At 37.6% G+C, this 18,232-nt stretch overlaps 1 protein-coding gene across 1 annotated transcript in view; it reads left to right on the top strand.

Moving 5' to 3' along the window:
• Positions 1–18,232, top strand: part of fcho1 (FCH and mu domain containing endocytic adaptor 1) — an 88,117-nt gene that overhangs the window by 35,364 nt on the left and 34,521 nt on the right. The window contains exons 3-4 of the mRNA XM_059340501.1: positions 12,920–13,011; positions 17,368–17,442. Coding sequence (XP_059196484.1) covers positions 12,920–13,011; positions 17,368–17,442 — 167 coding nt within the window. The remainder of the gene's footprint in view (positions 1–12,919; positions 13,012–17,367; positions 17,443–18,232) is intronic.

Here is an 18,232-nt window from a genome sequence, read left to right on the forward strand (position 1 = left end):
CATTCGGTGAAATCTACAAACATCGTCATCTTCTGTTGCAGTCGGCTGATTTCCTTTTGCACACACTGTCCTTCAAAACCAAATTGATAAACAGGCCGTGCAGGTTTTCTTGAACATCCAACATTTATTCCCTCAGGATGTTTGAGAAGAGACCTGCAACCTGTTCTCTAATTTGATTTTGATATGCTTGTGCTTGTTTCACGCTGGTCCGCACCTCTCTTTGTGTGTGTTCTCACAGAATGAAAGTACATGCTGTCTTAATCCATCAGGTAAAGTCTCCTGTTTCAGTATGTTCTTTTTGTACTTGCAGCACCACTTTTACAGCATCCTTTTTTATTTAGGTTACATTTGTCTTATTTAATTTAAACAAGGCACTCAATACCCCAAATGTGTTAAAAAAAGTTGATTTTTTTTTTTTGGATACTTTAGGAGAAATGTCTCTGAAAACAAGTCATTTTTTCAAGTTTGAAAATCAGACACAACCAACAACTGACAGCTCAGTGAGTAATGTGTTTATCCAGTCAGGTGTAGGAGGGGTTCATGCTGGTTTCTGTGTGAAAGAGACAGCTGTCAATCAACTATTATTCAGTCTTTTTGAAAGCCCATTGTCTTCATAGCACAATGAGGAAAGCAAAAATAGTGGGCTGGTGTTGGTGCACTTAGCTCTAGACCTTTATGTATAGCTGAGCCTAGAACCTGTTTTTGTGGATAAAATGTTTGCAACCGTTAGGGGTGGGCGATATGGCCCTAAAAGATTATCACGATATTTCAGAGTATTTTCGCGATAACGATATTCTTGACGATATCAAAAATACTGAAAAATATATAGAAAATTATTTTTTAGTCCGTATAAATAAATAAAAATTGTACAACAAAATGAAAATCAATCATAAATCTAAATGTAGTGTAAATTGCAAATCTCAACAGTTGCCAAATACAAAAAAATTACTTACTTCAGTATTAGCGAATAATAATAAAAAATAACCTTCTAGGGGGTTTGGGGGCCCCCGGGAGAAAATTTTGTACATTTTATAGTACAATGTGATCAATCTCGTCCACTTTGAGAGCTAAATGTGAGCAAACACCTCACAAACACATCATTGCCTATTTTAATTAATTATTGTAAAGGAGAATAAAGGTTCTTCTATGTTTTATTTAAGGCATCTTATTTTGACAGTCTTCTTGTAATTTCTGTGGTGGATTCTGTGCTCTTATTTTGAAAGCTGCATTTGTGAAGCGACAGGAAGTAATAGTAGCTTTTTGTGATTAAAACAACTTTAATTGTTAGCTAATGTTAGCTTGCGGCTAACGAACGGCACAATGCAACAGTGTGTTTGGACCGTTTGGACCTCTGACAGGACAGGTTGACAGTATTTAGATCGGCTCACGCAGACGCACAGAGAGAGAGAGGGGACGGGACTGATACCTTACAGACAGGTAGGTGCTTGTTTTGAAGCGCAGTGGGAGGGCAGCTCGGTATATTCAGTGCGTGCGTGCGCATGTCTCGGAGGAGGACAGAGAGGTGGGTCGGGGCTTAGACTGACTGACGGGTGACAGACACTCTGCTGAGCAGAGACACAACGCAAAATAACTTTATGTTATGAATAGTGTAGATATACTTTCAGTAGCTTGAAATGTGACATTAGAGCAGCACAAGAGACTCTGGCGGGCCGCCAAGGTCTAGGTAATTAATAGGAAATCCTTACGCCACTTTGTCAAGAAGTAGGGCATGTTGCCAATATCGTGATATGCATTTTTTTTACCCATAAAAAAATATACCGGTATTATCGTGAACGATACGATATGGCACACCCCTAGCAACCGTACATTTAGTTCATGTGGAAACTTCAGCTGAGATCTCTTGTCTGTGGTCGACTACACAACCCAGACATTCAAGGCAAACATGCAGATGAAGATGTGATATTTGTTGTAGTGAAGCAGCTGGGATGCAGGCCCTGCAGCACAGTTCAGCCCAGGTTTTCTCGCGGTCTGTAATTAGTTTCCTTCAGGCCTGAGGGGAAGTCTGAAGATGTGTCTAATTAGAATCAAGTAAGAGCGGTTAGATCGGCAAAACTCTGGAGAGGCATAAAACACACAGGCGTACACTCAGACAATAAATATAGTGATTGAGGTGGAAAACTGTGGCAGTTGACACAGATCGTTTAGAATTGACACAGATCGTTTAGAATTGTTTGAGAAGCAAGTTGATGTTGGGGTTCGACAGATGGCGGCTTGTTGGCCAAATGTGGTTTTGATCCAAATTATTTAGCTATTACCTGAACTCTTACTGGCCATCTAAACAAAATGTTTAAGTCTATTCTTATTGAACAAGTTTTGATTAAAAAAAAAAAAAAAAAAAAAAAAAAGATTCAATGGAGCACCTGCAAAAGAGAGTCATTATCTCAGAAAAAAACTTTAAAAGAGTTCAATTTCCTCAAGTCTCTGCTGGAGCTTTTTCTAAGGTATGGCATTGGAAACACAATGGTTTCTTTAAATCAGAATAAAATGTCCCTATAGTGATTGTGTTCTGTGCCGTGTGAAAGGCTGTTTCATCATGCTATGGACAGCTCCTGCTGCTAAAATTTGTTGTAATAAACATAACAGATGAAAAATAAACCCAACAATATGCATTACTTTTGTCCAAACAATAAAATAATTGGCTTATATTATTTTCATACCAACTATTGCTAATCATAACAACATTTTTTTTTCTCCGCAAAAGGCTCACAGGCTTTGCACTGAAAAGATTAAGAGTTTGCTATAATGGTTAATTATTTTTATTTTTTTTTAGCTTTTGCACGATTCTGAGAGCAATTGAGGACCTCACTAACCCATCAAACATAGTCTAATTTTTCATCTTGTGTCATATATTAAGGTATATTATGAAATGTAAGGTTAAAATGAACTACTGCACTACTTATTTTGCCAAATGATGGAAAATATGCTGAGTAGCTAATAGATTTTCTTCACTCAATATAATTGTACTATGAGAATGTATTTTACTCCAGAAAGACTGAATAAGATTAATCCAAATATTCCTGACAGCTGTGTTAAATGCAATGTCGAAAAGAGCACCTTATTACATTGTCTGTGGGATTGTCCTGAGATACGGAAGTTCTGGAATGAAGTTATAAAATGCATTTCTCAGATGACCTTGAATCCAGTACCTGACTGCCCCATACTTTATATTCTTAATTTGTACCCAAAGGGTTGTATGTTAAACAACAGAGAGAGAAAATTAACTGACTTATGTTTAATACAGGCTAGACGCTTGATTTTTCTTTGTTTGAAAGATGTCAAGAGCCCTTCTGTTGGTCGCTGTCAGCATGTCTTGTCCTTGAAAAGTTAACATACATACACACACATTGAAAAAGAAATCTGCCAAATTCAAAGAGATTTGGAATCCCTTTCTTGCATGGAAACTTTGGAAACCTGAAGGTGATATGTCCCTAATTGTTGATATCTTAACCATGTGATGCTAAGCTGTGTATGAATATGCAATGTTGTTGGGGGTGGGGGGAGTGGATTCCTTTTTTAGTTTGACTTTGATGCTTTGTCAAATGTATTAAAATGTAAAAAAAATGTTAACTGTTAAAACTCAATAAATACACGTCTATAAAAAAAAAAAATACATATTGTAATCTGTTGAGTAGATGGTTAAACATTCACTAACCATTGGGCAGAAAAGTAAATTTTTTACCCTCCTACTGCAGAGGCAAATGTATAACTCAAAGATAAGTCATATATATATATATATATATATATATATATATATATATATGTTGCAGAAAATACAACATTTCATTGTTTTATTGAGGTAGAATTGCAACACGTTAGTTTGCAGTGACCGCAGTGTGCTGAAAGAACTGACCCTTGGCTGAACCGAGTTGTTGACCCACGTTAATATGTTTTTTCCTTTGCCAAGCCTTGAATTAGCATTTCCAAGTGTTTTTGCTTGGATGTGAAAAATACTGCAAATGTTATTGTTTTGCTTTTGAGATTAGAGTGTGAAGAGCAGCACACCTGTTTTTAAAGCTCAAAGTGTAATGGCCCTGACCACCACAATAATAAACAGTTTGAGGAACCAGCGATTCTCGCCTCTTCACAGAGCAGTGCTGGCATTTGATTTACTGAGATAAAATGATAATTTCCCTGCTGCTCACCATCCCCCTTAACAAATTTCTGCAGATCCCCCACAGCTCTCAGCAGTCTTCAAAAGTCTTCATGAGAAAGTTGTCCGTGTACAGATTTTACACCTCCCCGTACACCCCCCCTCCATTCCTCTCCTCTGCTCTCCCATCATTCCCATCATTGTCATGTTAATGGGCTCCATCGTGCGCGACCAAAACGGTCAACTTAATTGATGAAAAAGAGATCACCAAGAGGGGAGAGAAGAGGGGGTTTGCATATATCAGACATGAGGGATTTTCACCCACTGAAGGCTTAAGGAATACATTAGGGCACTTGAAGACACTTGTAGGAGACTATCTGTCACTTGGTTTGCAGCTCCCATGTAATCAACTATCGACGGTTTGGCATGACTCAACATGCACAAGTACCAGCTCACAGCCGATTGCTCAATCAAGAACATACACACTTAAACACGTGCGAGTGCAGTTGTGTATCGGAGACGAGGGACTTGTTTGTTGCACCTGCCAGTCTGAGACGTGTCCTCATACAATGAGTCGTATTATGAAAGCTGTTTGGACTGTTCTGCCCCCTCAAATCTTTGACCAGAGTCAATATGTTTATTCTATTTATTTGGGTTATTCATACATCTGCAAAAAAACTACAAAACTTACAAAAATTACAAATTGCACCTTTAACTTTAATGACCTAAAAGTATATCATTTCTATTTGGAAAAAAAGAAAAGAAGTAAAAAGAAAGTAGGGGCAGTGGGCAAGGAATTTAATTGTGTGTAAAAATGTTCCTAAATACTGTGTATCTACTGCAGTAAGCCTTCTCAACACAAACATCTTTAAAACCAGGTCACAAATAAATAATTTAATGTCTAAGAAAACAAGGGACTGTAGTGTTTAGCAAACATTTCTAAAAATGAAGTAAATTTATGGTGGAATATTTTCACGTTTATATTAATAAACATTTGGTGACATTTCAGTATTTCCAGCAGCAGCACAGCGTTTGTGAAAATTATTTCAAAACAAACTTCACACACATAATCCTTCACAGGATCAGTAAGTGAAAATTGTATTTATTATGTAACAAATGAATGATGAATATGACAGAGACTCAGAGAGCGCTGAATATTGTAATTCTGTAATTCTGTAATTCCAGCCCACATTTCCCAGTACTTGATTTACCAGTCCTCACCTCAAGTTAATTGACAAAGCTGGAAATGTTTGCCATAGAATAACAGAGCTGCTTATGGGAGAATTGTCGGTATGTGAAAGCTACGAGACTCATAATAAAACTAAGAGAGCACATTCTGAAAATGTGCCGCTTTCTAGAGCCAGAATATATAAGAAGGAAGTGGTTTGTACAACGTGCTGTCTGACCATATGAGAGATCTAAAGTGTTGATGGTTGCTCCGAAAAGCCACACCAGAGGACGGGGTGAAAAGATGATAAATAAAGTCTCTCCTGGAAGACATTCATTGTGTTACACTTGGTTGTACTCACAAAAAGTGACAGAAATAGTTGTAGAAAGAGGCGTGTGAAGTGAGTGCCAATGTTGGACTCTCCCCAAACCCCCTCCCTCCCAATCTGACGTCAGGAAGGTGTTGGGGGAAGGGGGTTTCAGAACGAAGCTATTTGACCATCTGACGAACACTTCAGATGAATGTATTCTGGCAGCTTTAGGCATGTCAGAACTGGAAACTTGACAGTGGCATGAAGTAGCGATGGGATGTTGACAATTATCTAATCGTTATGTCATAGGGCTGGGCGATATGGACCAAAAGTCATATCCCGATATATTTAGGCTGAATATCGATAAACGATATATATCCCGATATTATTATCGCATTAAGTGAGAGCAAATGTTCAAAGCCAAATATGACATGTCACAAGTAGTCTTATTGAAACCGTTTATTTAAGTGAACATAAATACTGTATAACAGGAATACCTTTTTTAAATCAAAGCTCCATAAAGTGCACATTTAAATAAATAAAAATATATCTTCAACAAAAATAGCCAATGAAATTAAATAGGCCAATCTTTTACTGAAATAAATATATGTATATGAGAAAAGAATAACGAACATTACAAAATAACTAAATATGACAAACCCTAGTAAGGGCAGCATTTATATATAAAGAAATAAACATTTTATTAACTATATTGATATATGCAATATGGTCTAATTCCATATCGCATTTTAAAATATATCGATATATTTTTTATATCGATATATTGCCCAGCCCTAGTTTGTCATGATGATAAAGTCTTTTAAGCAGGTATAATAAGTAAATATTAGAGCATCTGCAAAACTAAATACATGCTGGACAGGTAAAATTCTGCTGCAATAAAGACTGAGCACAGAGACAGGTTTATATTTGCATTTTTAAATATTCAGCAAGACTTCCCACTGACTCTTATCATTATCAAATACATTTTGCAAAAACATTTGAGCACTTTGATCCATGCACAAGCTCTATTTGCATTCAGCCGACAGACTAGCCTGCAAGCAACAGGTGCTGTGTCTCGGTGTGCAGAGGCAGGTGTGTGTGTTTTTTGAAGGCTGGCAGCTCACCTTTCTGTGGCAGGGTAGAGTTTCAAACAAAAGGCGTCTGCCAACTGCCCCTGCCCGTGGACAACCCTGTCCTGCCTGCAGAATGCCCATTGTTTATGAAACGCTGTGTCAAAGCTTTCAACTATTGTGTAACAACAGAAAACCCTATCCTTCTGTGAAGAAGGGGAGAAAATAGAAATAAATGTGATTGGACATGGATGAGATAGAAAACAGCTGATATTGGGGGTTTTTCATGCTGTTTTTAGTGTAATTGAGCCGAACAATAACTCTGTAAATTAAGCTGAAAGTAGCAGCTGACGTTTCTGTTCAGGATGATGTAACTTAACTTAAAAAGGCTGCAACATAAGCAGCAAAATTGTTCGACTTTTTTAAATGTCACACCACAATGACAGACATTACATCTTATTAATACTGCTCACTCTCCAGGGGAACCAATACTCTGACCGGGTGCAGCCTCATCTATTTTTCTCATGTTTCTGTTTAACTTCTGCACCGCTGCTTATATGGTAATGTAACGTGTCTCCATCTAACAGCATTCAGATGCTTTATATTTTCTGTTAACTGTAGCTGCCGTGTATGACAAAATTACTTCAACTTACATTACAGACTGTAAATTCTATCATTTATTTTTTTTTGCCTTACTACACATTGATGCAAATTACAGTTGCCAGTGATTATCTTAACTGCACATTCAGACACATGTCATATACCACTTATATATTTAAATATGTTTATTTATTGATGTTCATACTACAATCTGCAATATCTGTAAAAATGCAAAGTACTCCCAGGAAAACAAACAAACACAAAAATGTATGTATTTACTGTATAGAATGTTTAAAGAATCTATTATTAGGGCCTCGGGGCAATCGCACCGAGCACTACTGTTATACTGTGGATTTCTTCTTATTCCTCTTCCGGACGCAATTTCGACCCGCTACTAGTCCTACAACTTAAAGAGTTGCAGGACAAATTATATATCAAAACGTGCGGTCTGATCGGGATCGGTGTGCTATTACTTTTCTCTACAGAATACAAATTTTGCTCAAACTGCTCAAAATTTTGCATTGAAATGAATGGGACGGCCGACAAAAAATGAGCGAAAAAGAACAATCATTGGAGATTTTTAAACGTCTACTTCTCCGGCATAATTTCACCTAGAGACTCCATTTAAACTTTAAACAGTAGACACAAGTCTTGTGTATCGGTGTATTAATCCACGTTTCGATAGGTCATATAGATTTTTGTCAATCCCTGTTCAATGACCATGATAATTTTTGGAGAAATTCTGAGATTATAATGGGTGTGTATTGCACGGAATGTTCGTGTCAGAGTGTGTGATGTCATCGCTCAGAGTGTAGAGGGAGAGGTAAAACTGTCAAAAAATAAATTTTAAAACTGCGCTCCAGGCCGCAAATTTCACTCTACAGAAATAATTTATACATAGAAACGTAGGGAAATTTGTCTTCTCACTCACAATCCTCTGGTAAAGCTGTCAGAGTTATAGTTTGGGCGTAAGACGCACAGATGCGGCACCAACACCACCAACAGCCTCATTGGGTCCCATATTAAAAACGCAGGGAGATATTTGAAAAAGGGATATGGAACAGTTTTTTTAGATCGCTCTAACAAAGCTATTTTTTTTCATTTTTCTGGAAAAAAAAACATATGTATTACATTACATTACATTACATGTCATTTAGCAGACGCTTTTGTCCAAAGCGACTTACAATAAGTGCATTCAACCTAATGGTACTAGACATAGACCATAGGAATCGAGTAAGTACATAACTTTAAGAGCTAACTGTCATTGCTACAGGAGTGCTATATGTTAAAGAAGAAAAGAATAGAAAAGAAGAAGAAGAAGAGCAATTTTTTTTTTTTTTTTAAATATATATATGTGTTAGGTGACCATGGCTTAACCGAGGTATTGTTGGAAGAAATATGTCTACAAAAAATATGTAGACATTCAGGAAGAACTCAGGACGCTCAAAGTGAAGTCGAATCAATGATAGGTATTTTGGTTTTGCCAAAAATGCTTTCTGTTCGAGGCCAGAAATTCCAGTCCACCTCTGGCTGCTGTCACTCTTTCGGAACTTTAACAGGTGGTATCAGTTAATTCAGTTGATTGCTTTGATCTGATTGCCTTTGATCTTTGATGTGATTACAGTTACAGATACACACACACACACACACACACACACATGCGCGTAAGCACGCACACTCCTCACACATGCATACACCTGCTTCAAACACGCACACACACAGGTAACTTTATGTGATTTTAATTACACACACACACACACACACACACAGGTAACTTTATGCGATTTTCGCTACACACACACACACACACACACACACACAAATGCGCGCACACTCCTCCACATGTTTCTCTCTCTCTCTCTCTCTCTCACACACACACACACACACACACACACACACACACACACACACACACACACACACACACACACACACACACACACACACTTTGAGGTTAAAGGGCATAGTTTGAAATCTTTGAAGAATCTCATCATAGTGTACACACACCGGCAGTAGCCCCCGTGGCCCTTTCAAAATTTCCCCAGAGGAAATTTTCTAGTTCTTTATATTCTTTATTCTGTCTTATATATAAATGTGCCTGTATTTTGAGCTGCTGTGACAACTAAATGTCCCCACTGCCAGATAAATAAAGTCATCTTTTATGTTTTATGTTTCAAATCAAGTATTTAAGTAAAAAATACAGATATTTTCCATTCAGAAAATACATGACATACAGGGACTAAATTAATTGATTAATGTCACAGCAGTACTTTTGAATTTGAGGTCCAGTATTTTTATGATCAAACGTCTGACAAAGGGATGGTTGAATATTGATGTGTTAACAAGACAATCTTTAAAATAATTCATAAATAAGTCAACTAATCAAAGTCTGTGTATTTCTACATTGTATTTGTCACACTGAAATATGATAGACCCCAGGAAGAATAGCTACTGCTTTGCAAAAGCTAATGGGGATCTAAATAAAAACAAACAAACAAACAAAGTAATCATTACATGAATTGATTAAAACGAATTGTTCGATGCAGCCCTGCCTCCGAGGAGCAGATAGTTTGTTTTATCTAATAAAGCTGTATGAGAAGAATGACATTCCTGCCACCACACTGATATATTTGCAGTGAATTAAATTAAACCTTTGGTGCTCACAACATTGAAAAATGACATCAACTCAAAACTAGAAACATTGTGCACATAATCCTCAAGATAATCCAACATCTTTCATTTCTACGTCTCAAACCAGACTCTTCTCCTCTGTAGCGCCCCGGTGGTGGAACGAACTTCCAAACTCCATCTGTTCCGCTGAGTCCTTCTCAATCTTTAAGAAGAGACTGAAGACCCAACTCTTTACTGAACACCTTCACTCTTGATCTACACTGATGACTAGACAACTGAATGATCTTGCGACCTATAAAACACTTGTGTCATAATGGACTCAAACTTAACTCTTGCTATGTTTCTTGACTTCATTCTTGCTTGTGTTGTATTACTCTCAATTGTACGTCGCTTTGGATAAAAGAGTCTGCTAAATGACATTGTAGAATTGTAGAATTAAATATGTGTCATGTTTTTCTGTGTGTTTTGGGGGAGCTGACCTTTTGAAAACAGCAGATTTGACATTTGTCTCAGAAGATGTAAATATTACCATAACCTGGTCATTTGCTATTTATTATGGGAAAAACAATATGCGGTCAGGCAGTTTGTATGCACATCCTGACCAGTTTGACATTTTTTAAATTGCTTGTTTTGTTTGACAAACAACTCCAAACTAAAAGATATTCAGTTTATTATCAAATGAGAGAAAGACGAAAGAAAAACATCACGAGACAAGAAGCTGGATCTGGAGATTGTTTGGCCTCATTATTTGAAAAATAACATAATTGATTACCTTAAGATTTATCGACTAATTGATTAGTCCACTAATCCTAATCTGCACGTGGGATTAAAACTTTATGATGATTGAATGAATGCAGTGTTGCAACACTAGCAGATCTCCAGTGGGACAGAAATATATATATATATATATATATATATATATATATATATATATATATATATATATACACACAGTACAGGCCAAAAGTTTGGACACACACCTACTCATTCAATGCATTTTTCTTTATTTTCATGATTATTTACATTGTAGATTCTCACTGAATGCATCAAAACTATGAATGAACACATATGGAATTATGTACTTAACAAAAAAGTGTGAAGTAACTGAAAACATGTCTTGTATTTTAGATTCCTCAAAGTAACCACCCTTTGCTTACTAGAATATAAGACATGTTTTCAGTGATTTCACACTTTTTTGTTAAGTACATATATATATATATATATATATATATATATATATATATATATATATACATGTTACCTTTTAAAAAATAAAAAGGTGTTTACAAGGTGCATTGATAGACAAAGCAGAATGAAAGATGATGAAAGATAAGAATGCTAAAAGATAAATGCAATAAAAATACAAAAGTAAATAAAAACAAATGCAGATAAAAAGATCAGTAACTATATTTGGAAAAAAACTTCTTGGAAAATGAGCATCTGATGGCAGCAGTGATGCTTTAGTGGCTCACTTGGTGTTTTCTACAGTCCAGCGAATGCTCCTTTTGTTTTGCATGCTCACTGTGAAAAGTGTGAGAGTGTGTGTGTGTGTGTGTGTGTGAGAGAGAGAGAGAGAGAGAGTGTCTGTGTGTGTGTGTGTGTGTGTGTGTGTGTGTGTGTGGTTTTGAGTGACCCTTCCTTGGCATTCCAGCCATTCCCCTGGTACCTGGGAACTGGTCTGTTCTCCTCCGACGGGGTATTTTTAGGTCCTGAGAAGCAGCTGCCTATGTCTCTGTCTGCACAGACGGCCCAGCTGTCTGACTGAAAAATGTGGCGAGGCTCAAAAAACGACATGTCTAACATCTATTTGTGACAGTGCTGCTTCAGTCAGGCTCTTTTTCGGATTATGATGGTTTAAGTTAACGCAGGTGCATGTGATTAAGATGTGATGGCTGTGAGGTGGTGCTGTAGTCTGTGTAAATCTGCTTTCCTGCAAACTCGACAACCTTTCTGTCAGCAACAACCCAGAGATGTGGTTTTCTCACATTTTCGAGTCATGTTGGCTTTTTTTCTTTCGACACATGTACAGCGAAGAGTGAGGTAATTTCCCTTTGCTCTGCAGCAGTAATTGCACTTTAGAGTGAAATGTCAGCAAAAAACATGTTGTGTTGAGTTTCATCACAGCCATTGTTTATACCAAAACCACAAAATGCCAAATGCTGCAAAGAGAAAGTAAAAAGTAGAGTGCCAGTATTGATGTTATGCATCAGATACCCACGGTGAGGCAAACATGTTGACACTGAATAAATACGACATTGAAAAGCCTCCATAAACCCCAGAATGAGTTTGTTCTACATACACAGGGACTTGTACCTATCAGCATACAGGTAACCAGTGTCAGTTAACTGGTCCTAATGTTGATATTCTAATGAGAATCATCTATACTGTGAAAGACGGTTTGTTTTTATGAGTAATAAGGTCCACTTAAAAGCACTATTTCATGCAAAACAATTTAGTTTTTCACGTAAGAGTTGTCTTTATTTTTATTATCTGGAGTCTTCTTCACATGTTTGTAGATCGGATGCAAATGAAATGATCAAATTCATTTTCAAAATGGGAACAAACAATTGTTTGTAATATCATCTTGTAAATTAGTGGCATATGTTTAGTGTATCTGGGTAGAGTAATACATAATTCACCAAACAGGACCTAAAGTGAGACACAAATACACAAGCACAAGATGATGTTGAGTTCCTAATGAATAACAATAAATCAAGTTTGTTAGAGGGTTGGTTTTAGTAGGTTTAAGTAGACATAGTGCTGTTTAGTGTTAAATGCTCTGTATGTGGCTGATAGTGAAATATTTCCTGGGAGCCTCTGGTGAGTCTGACTGTCTGTGTTTTTGAGGAGTATCAGTGGCAAAATGTAATAAGGTTTAAACTCCAAACAACTGTGATATTGCTGTACTGGAGCTTGAGCTGACATCACTCTCGTTAACTTTCTAATGTTGGTTTGGTGTTCCTCTTTTGGGTGCTAACAGACTGTGTGTCTGTGTCTGTGTGTGTCTGTGTGTATTTCTACCTTGGCAGGGGGAGAAAAATGCCGGCTTTGACGTGCTGTACCACAACATGAAGCATGGCCAGCTGGCAACCAAGGAGCTAGCCGAATTTGTCCGTGAGAGGTAAGGTTTGTGTGTATTTGTGAATATCTGTGTGGGAGGTGGCGCTAGTGATGGGACTCGGGTGGAGAAATTTTACATTCCTGACTCTGTATACTTGGAAGGAAGGGTGAGGGGCTGAGCCAAGGTTGGGTGAAATGTTTAGAGATGATAAATGAACTGTGTTGGATTTCATCTCTCGCTGTGTGTTTCAAAATCCTGTCAGAGAACACTTTAACAAGTCTTTCTTTGTTTAAGCTGCTCAAGTCGTCCCTCTGTGCTCTGATCTCTGACCCCTGTCCTCACTACTGTGCTATCTCCTAAACACCCACACACAAGTCTGAAAACGTGGATCATCCTTGAGCCCAGAGGTTTAGATTTTTATCTCCGTTTGCAACTGCTGGGCTTAAATAATCTAAATTATTTTACCAAATTGAAAAGGACCTTTTACTTGTACCTTTTAAATGTGAAGTGTATGTGAGCTGAGCAGCCAAACAAGGATATGGTGGAACTAAATAACCTCATTAACTGATCTTACATTTTACTTATCATGCTTTATAATTAAAGGTGGAGTCAGTTATTTAAATCCAATACATTATTTGTCTGCCCCTCAACTGGTAACTTGAAGCTGGCTCCAAAAGGGACGCAATCCCCATAGACAACTTTACAGCAGAAATACAACCAATCCTTATAGACCTTACCTTGCATAGTAAATGGATTTTTGTTATATCATAAGATCATACAAGATCCTGAGATCGCAAATCCAACTTGTCAGGCTTCAAGTAATGCATTTGTGTCCAAACAGCCAGTTGTTCAGCCAATCAGCATGCTGTGAGGAGCGACTGGCAGCTACAGGCATGATTTAGGTGTGTGTGTGAGGACTGGTAGTGACGTAGACGCCAATTGACCAGTGGTGTCCAACGATGGCTTCTTCTTGGGTCTATGTTAGTAATCTTTCTCCAGAACATCTGAATCTACCTTTAACTAGCTATACTACAAGAGCCATACTTGTGGGGTGACAATATAAAACTTGTGATTTACACACTATAAAATATCTGCAACAAATATTAACCGTAGAATCAAATTAAATCGTATTGTTCTTACACGTTATCGAATCGGTTTGTAATAAAGGTATACCGTTTTTGAATCGTATCGTAACCTGTGTATCTAAATGCGAATCGAATCATTTATCACAGAGAGATATGCAACCCTAATACCTGGATAATAAGTTGGACTTGTCCTTAAACACAGATTCTCTCTACAAAAAGGGGCAGAGCCGCCTCTTTTTTTTTTTTAATGGAAGCTCAGATCTCTGGACATCTGTAGTAAGATGCTGCAGATGTATAATCAGTCTGTGGTGGTAGTGTGTTGTTTTATGCTGCAGTCTGCTGGGGAGGCAGCATCAGACACAGAGATGCAAGGCAGTTGGACAGACTGGTCTAAAGAGCTGGTTCTGTGGTTGGAGCACGGTTGGACACACTGGAGGAGGTGGTGGAGAGATGCACTGTCAAGATGTTCGAGTCCATCCTGAAATACGCTACACCTCATCCGCTACACAAAACCTTAATGGACCAAAAAACCAGCAGTGGACGGCTCCTCCCTCTCCGTTGCAGGACGGAGAGATTCAAAAGATCCTTCACTCCTACAGCCCATCAGGCTGTCTCATTCTACAAGAGTTAACAGACTAACTGAATTTCTCCTCTGGGATAAATAAAGTAATTTTGATTTGATTTGATTTTTGATTTGATGCTTCCTTTTTATTTCCATGCTTTTTTCATGGATCCTGCACTGATGATGATGTTGACTTTTTTTTGCCTGGGAGCTGTTAGCTTTAGCCTCAGTCTTGTAGCACAACATTAAATGCATAGAGACCTGTGAGACCCTTTTACAAGATTTTTAATTTTAATTAAATTAGCTAGCTGGTAACTGCTGATACAATCTGCCAGCAACAAGTGTCCTTTCTGTCTGCAAAATCGACATTATCTGGCTAGAAACGGGGAGCCTGCTTTTATGTACCTCAGTCTGACATCAAGGACACATTATTTAAAAAAATAAAACAAAGTAGTTGTAAATCTGCCACAGTTACAATTGTAAATGCATTAATGTTGTGGAGAACTAAAAGCTGGACAGGCTTCCCAGTAAAACCTAAAGGGGGGCAGTCAATTACCTAATTAAAGTTGTCGTCTCAAAGTGGGTAGTTTATTCCATTAAATACTCTGTCCTCTAATTAGTGATTATCAGTGAGTAAATTGAGGGTAGTAATGAGGTTCCCACAGGAGTTTTTGCTCTCACAGCTGGAAGTTAACACGCACACTGAGCGCTCTGTCAGACCAGAGATATAATCCTGACATTGATACAGAGCGCCTGTGCACATTCCTCGCAGGGGGAAATTCACTTATCTGTTCGGACAGCAGCAGACAACAAATCAGCAGTCAGGAAATGAAATAGGGCCACTGTGGGTGAAATAGCTTGTGATCCCGCAGGACGGAGGAAAGGCAATTGTTTTGATAGATTTCCTCCATCTTTCTCCCCCGCCACTTGCCTTAAAGGTCGTTTTGATATAAGACACCGTATAAAACACTCAGTTAAAGTACCGCAACAACTCCAACCACTTCCTCAAGGTTCCTCACTGCATGTTCTTTTCACTATGGTCAGTTTAATGGAGACATATTGCTGCTTCTTGTTAGTGGAACACAATTGATAAAAGAGACGCAGTACATCAGGCTGAAACAATGACTATAGGTCTAAACAATCAGTTAATCAATACATGTACCGATAAAAATGAATCTGTAACCATTTGGCTGATAAGTCAATGGTTTTAGTTTGATTTCAAGTCAAAATGCATTGAATCATTCCCTAGTTCCAGCTTTTTTTGTCTTTTATGATAACTCAATATTTTGTTTTGTTTTTTAACATTAATCAGACAAACCAAGACTTTGAAGATGTCACTTTAGGCTTAAGTAAATTGTGATTGACATGTTTCTCTATTTTATAGAAGTAATGTTTATTTTAGCGAGAAAATAATGGATACACCTTCTAATAATTAGTTTCATATTAAAATAAGTTATTTTGTCAACAAAGAGGTGGAACAGCTGAGCTGACATGTGTTTAATGCAGCGACAACCACCAGTGACAAACAAAGTGGCCCTTAATTATACATATCTTTAATGTTGAAATTAGCTATAGAGACCAAACCTTTTTTCTTTTAATCCCAGATGGGGTGTATTTCTGCTGTAAAGTTGGCCATGAGTCTCTTTCGGAGTCGGCCTCAAGTGGCCAGTTGAGGAACTGCATTTTTTGGCGCATCCAATTGGCTTCACTTTTCAGCTCCGGAGGTTGCCGTTTGGAGCTAATTTGGCAGAAAAGGAATAGAAGTCGGTGAGGGTGAGTCAGAACAGTAGAGTTGCGGACCCCAGTGAGAAACAATGAGCTGGAAGTTGATAATACTATAAAGATTGAAACTAAGCTGAGAAAAAGCTGCAGATTTGAGTGATAAAATCAGTCATTATAGCCACTTTGAATAAACTCGTAGTTTGGAGTCAGTGTGCAGGTGTTTCTCCTTTTTTCTATCAGGACAAAAAAAAAAATTAAGAGCCTGCTTTGGGCTTAATTGATTAAAATAAAAAATAAGTGTTCTTGAAAATGAGAAAAATATAAACCGTAAAGCATATGAAAAAACAATAAATATAATTGGAAAGAAAAAAAATAGTTGTTAGCCTTTCTTGTGATGCAAGTTGAGTTACGACACAATGTCAGCATCACTGCTCGAGACCGATGGTCTGTTTGTTCATGACTTCCAGTAGCAGGTTGTTCTATTCACCCGCAGGATATTTGGATCAATGCTCCTTCTCTTCAGGGTCTACAGATGGTTATTAAAGTTTTATACCCAGCCTTGCAAAACAAGTCCATTCATCATTTAAATGTGGCTTATTGCAACACTTACCCCGCACTGATGAAAATGAACCTTTATCTGGCGGACTCTGATGGTGGATGCCCGGAGTTTGGGCCAAAGTGAGCTCCAGATAGAGAACATAACTTATGAGGCCATTAGCAGAGGCAATAGCCTCATGAGGAAGTGCTGTTGGAGTACATTACTTCCTCCAGTCCAAAAGTTATTTAGAAGAATTTACATTTTAAAGAATGCACACAACATTACTCTTCCTGTTGTGCTTCTGGCAACTTAAGTAGAGAAACAAAAAGAAGATAAAAAAGAGGTGCATTTTCTGGCACACACACATTTACATATACATGTGCCACATGCATTCACAACATTTGTGTATCCCTGATTTTAAGGTTTCTCTTTCACAACCCGATATTGCAGTCACTGTATTGCTGTATTGCTTATTCTGCTAATGATGATGTGTGTGTTTGCTTCTGCAGTGCTGCTATAGAGGAGACTTACTCCAAATCGATGAGCAAACTGGCCAAGATGGCGAGCAACGGCAGTCCACTGGGGTGAGTGACGCCATGTAAACACAGGACACTACAGCTTCAACTTCAGCGCCTTATGGTGATTTATGCTGTTGGAAGGTGTTTGTTTCTATAAATATACAAGTAATGGTCATATGGCTGCATATGAGATATGTATGAGTACCATCTGCGTCACCAAATGTTCAGCTTTATGATTAAAGCTATGCCGTCTCATCTATTTGGCTTATAATGTCAAATATATATTATATGACTTAAAACGTATATATCTATTCATGAATTGTTTGATAAAACAAGAAATACTGCTAATCGATTCCTGTAAGTGACGGCATAGCAAACGACAAAGAGCACATTTTAATCATTAAAGGCTCTGGAAAAAAATGTATTTCCTGTCCTGCATCATCACACACATTTCCGCTGGAGTTAGAACATTTTTAGTTCTCGCACTTGAGAAATTAAAAATCAAAAGTTCTGAAGAAGAGCATGACGCTCTAAACGTCACCTCAGCGGTAAAATAACAGAACGTTCATGGGAGCATTATTTAGTGTGCAAACTGTATTTCTTCTGTCCTAGTATTTATTGTCTGGATAGGTTTTTTTGGTTAAAGAAAACTTTTGTTGTTGTACCTTAGTTTGTTGAAGAATATTGGATTAGAAAATAGTCTCAAGTTAGACTAGATTTCTTGCAGTGCTGATTTAAGTGGCTGTATGGTATAAAATATTGCCTTAAGCTACTGTACTCATTATGGAGTCAGTTATAAATATACCAAGGTTTTATGTCAGTGTGGGAAAATTAGAAAAGCACACACTAATTTGTC

Source organism: Centropristis striata, chromosome 9 (genome assembly GCF_030273125.1).
Source record: "Centropristis striata isolate RG_2023a ecotype Rhode Island chromosome 9, C.striata_1.0, whole genome shotgun sequence".
Lineage (NCBI taxonomy): Eukaryota > Metazoa > Chordata > Actinopteri > Perciformes > Serranidae > Centropristis > Centropristis striata.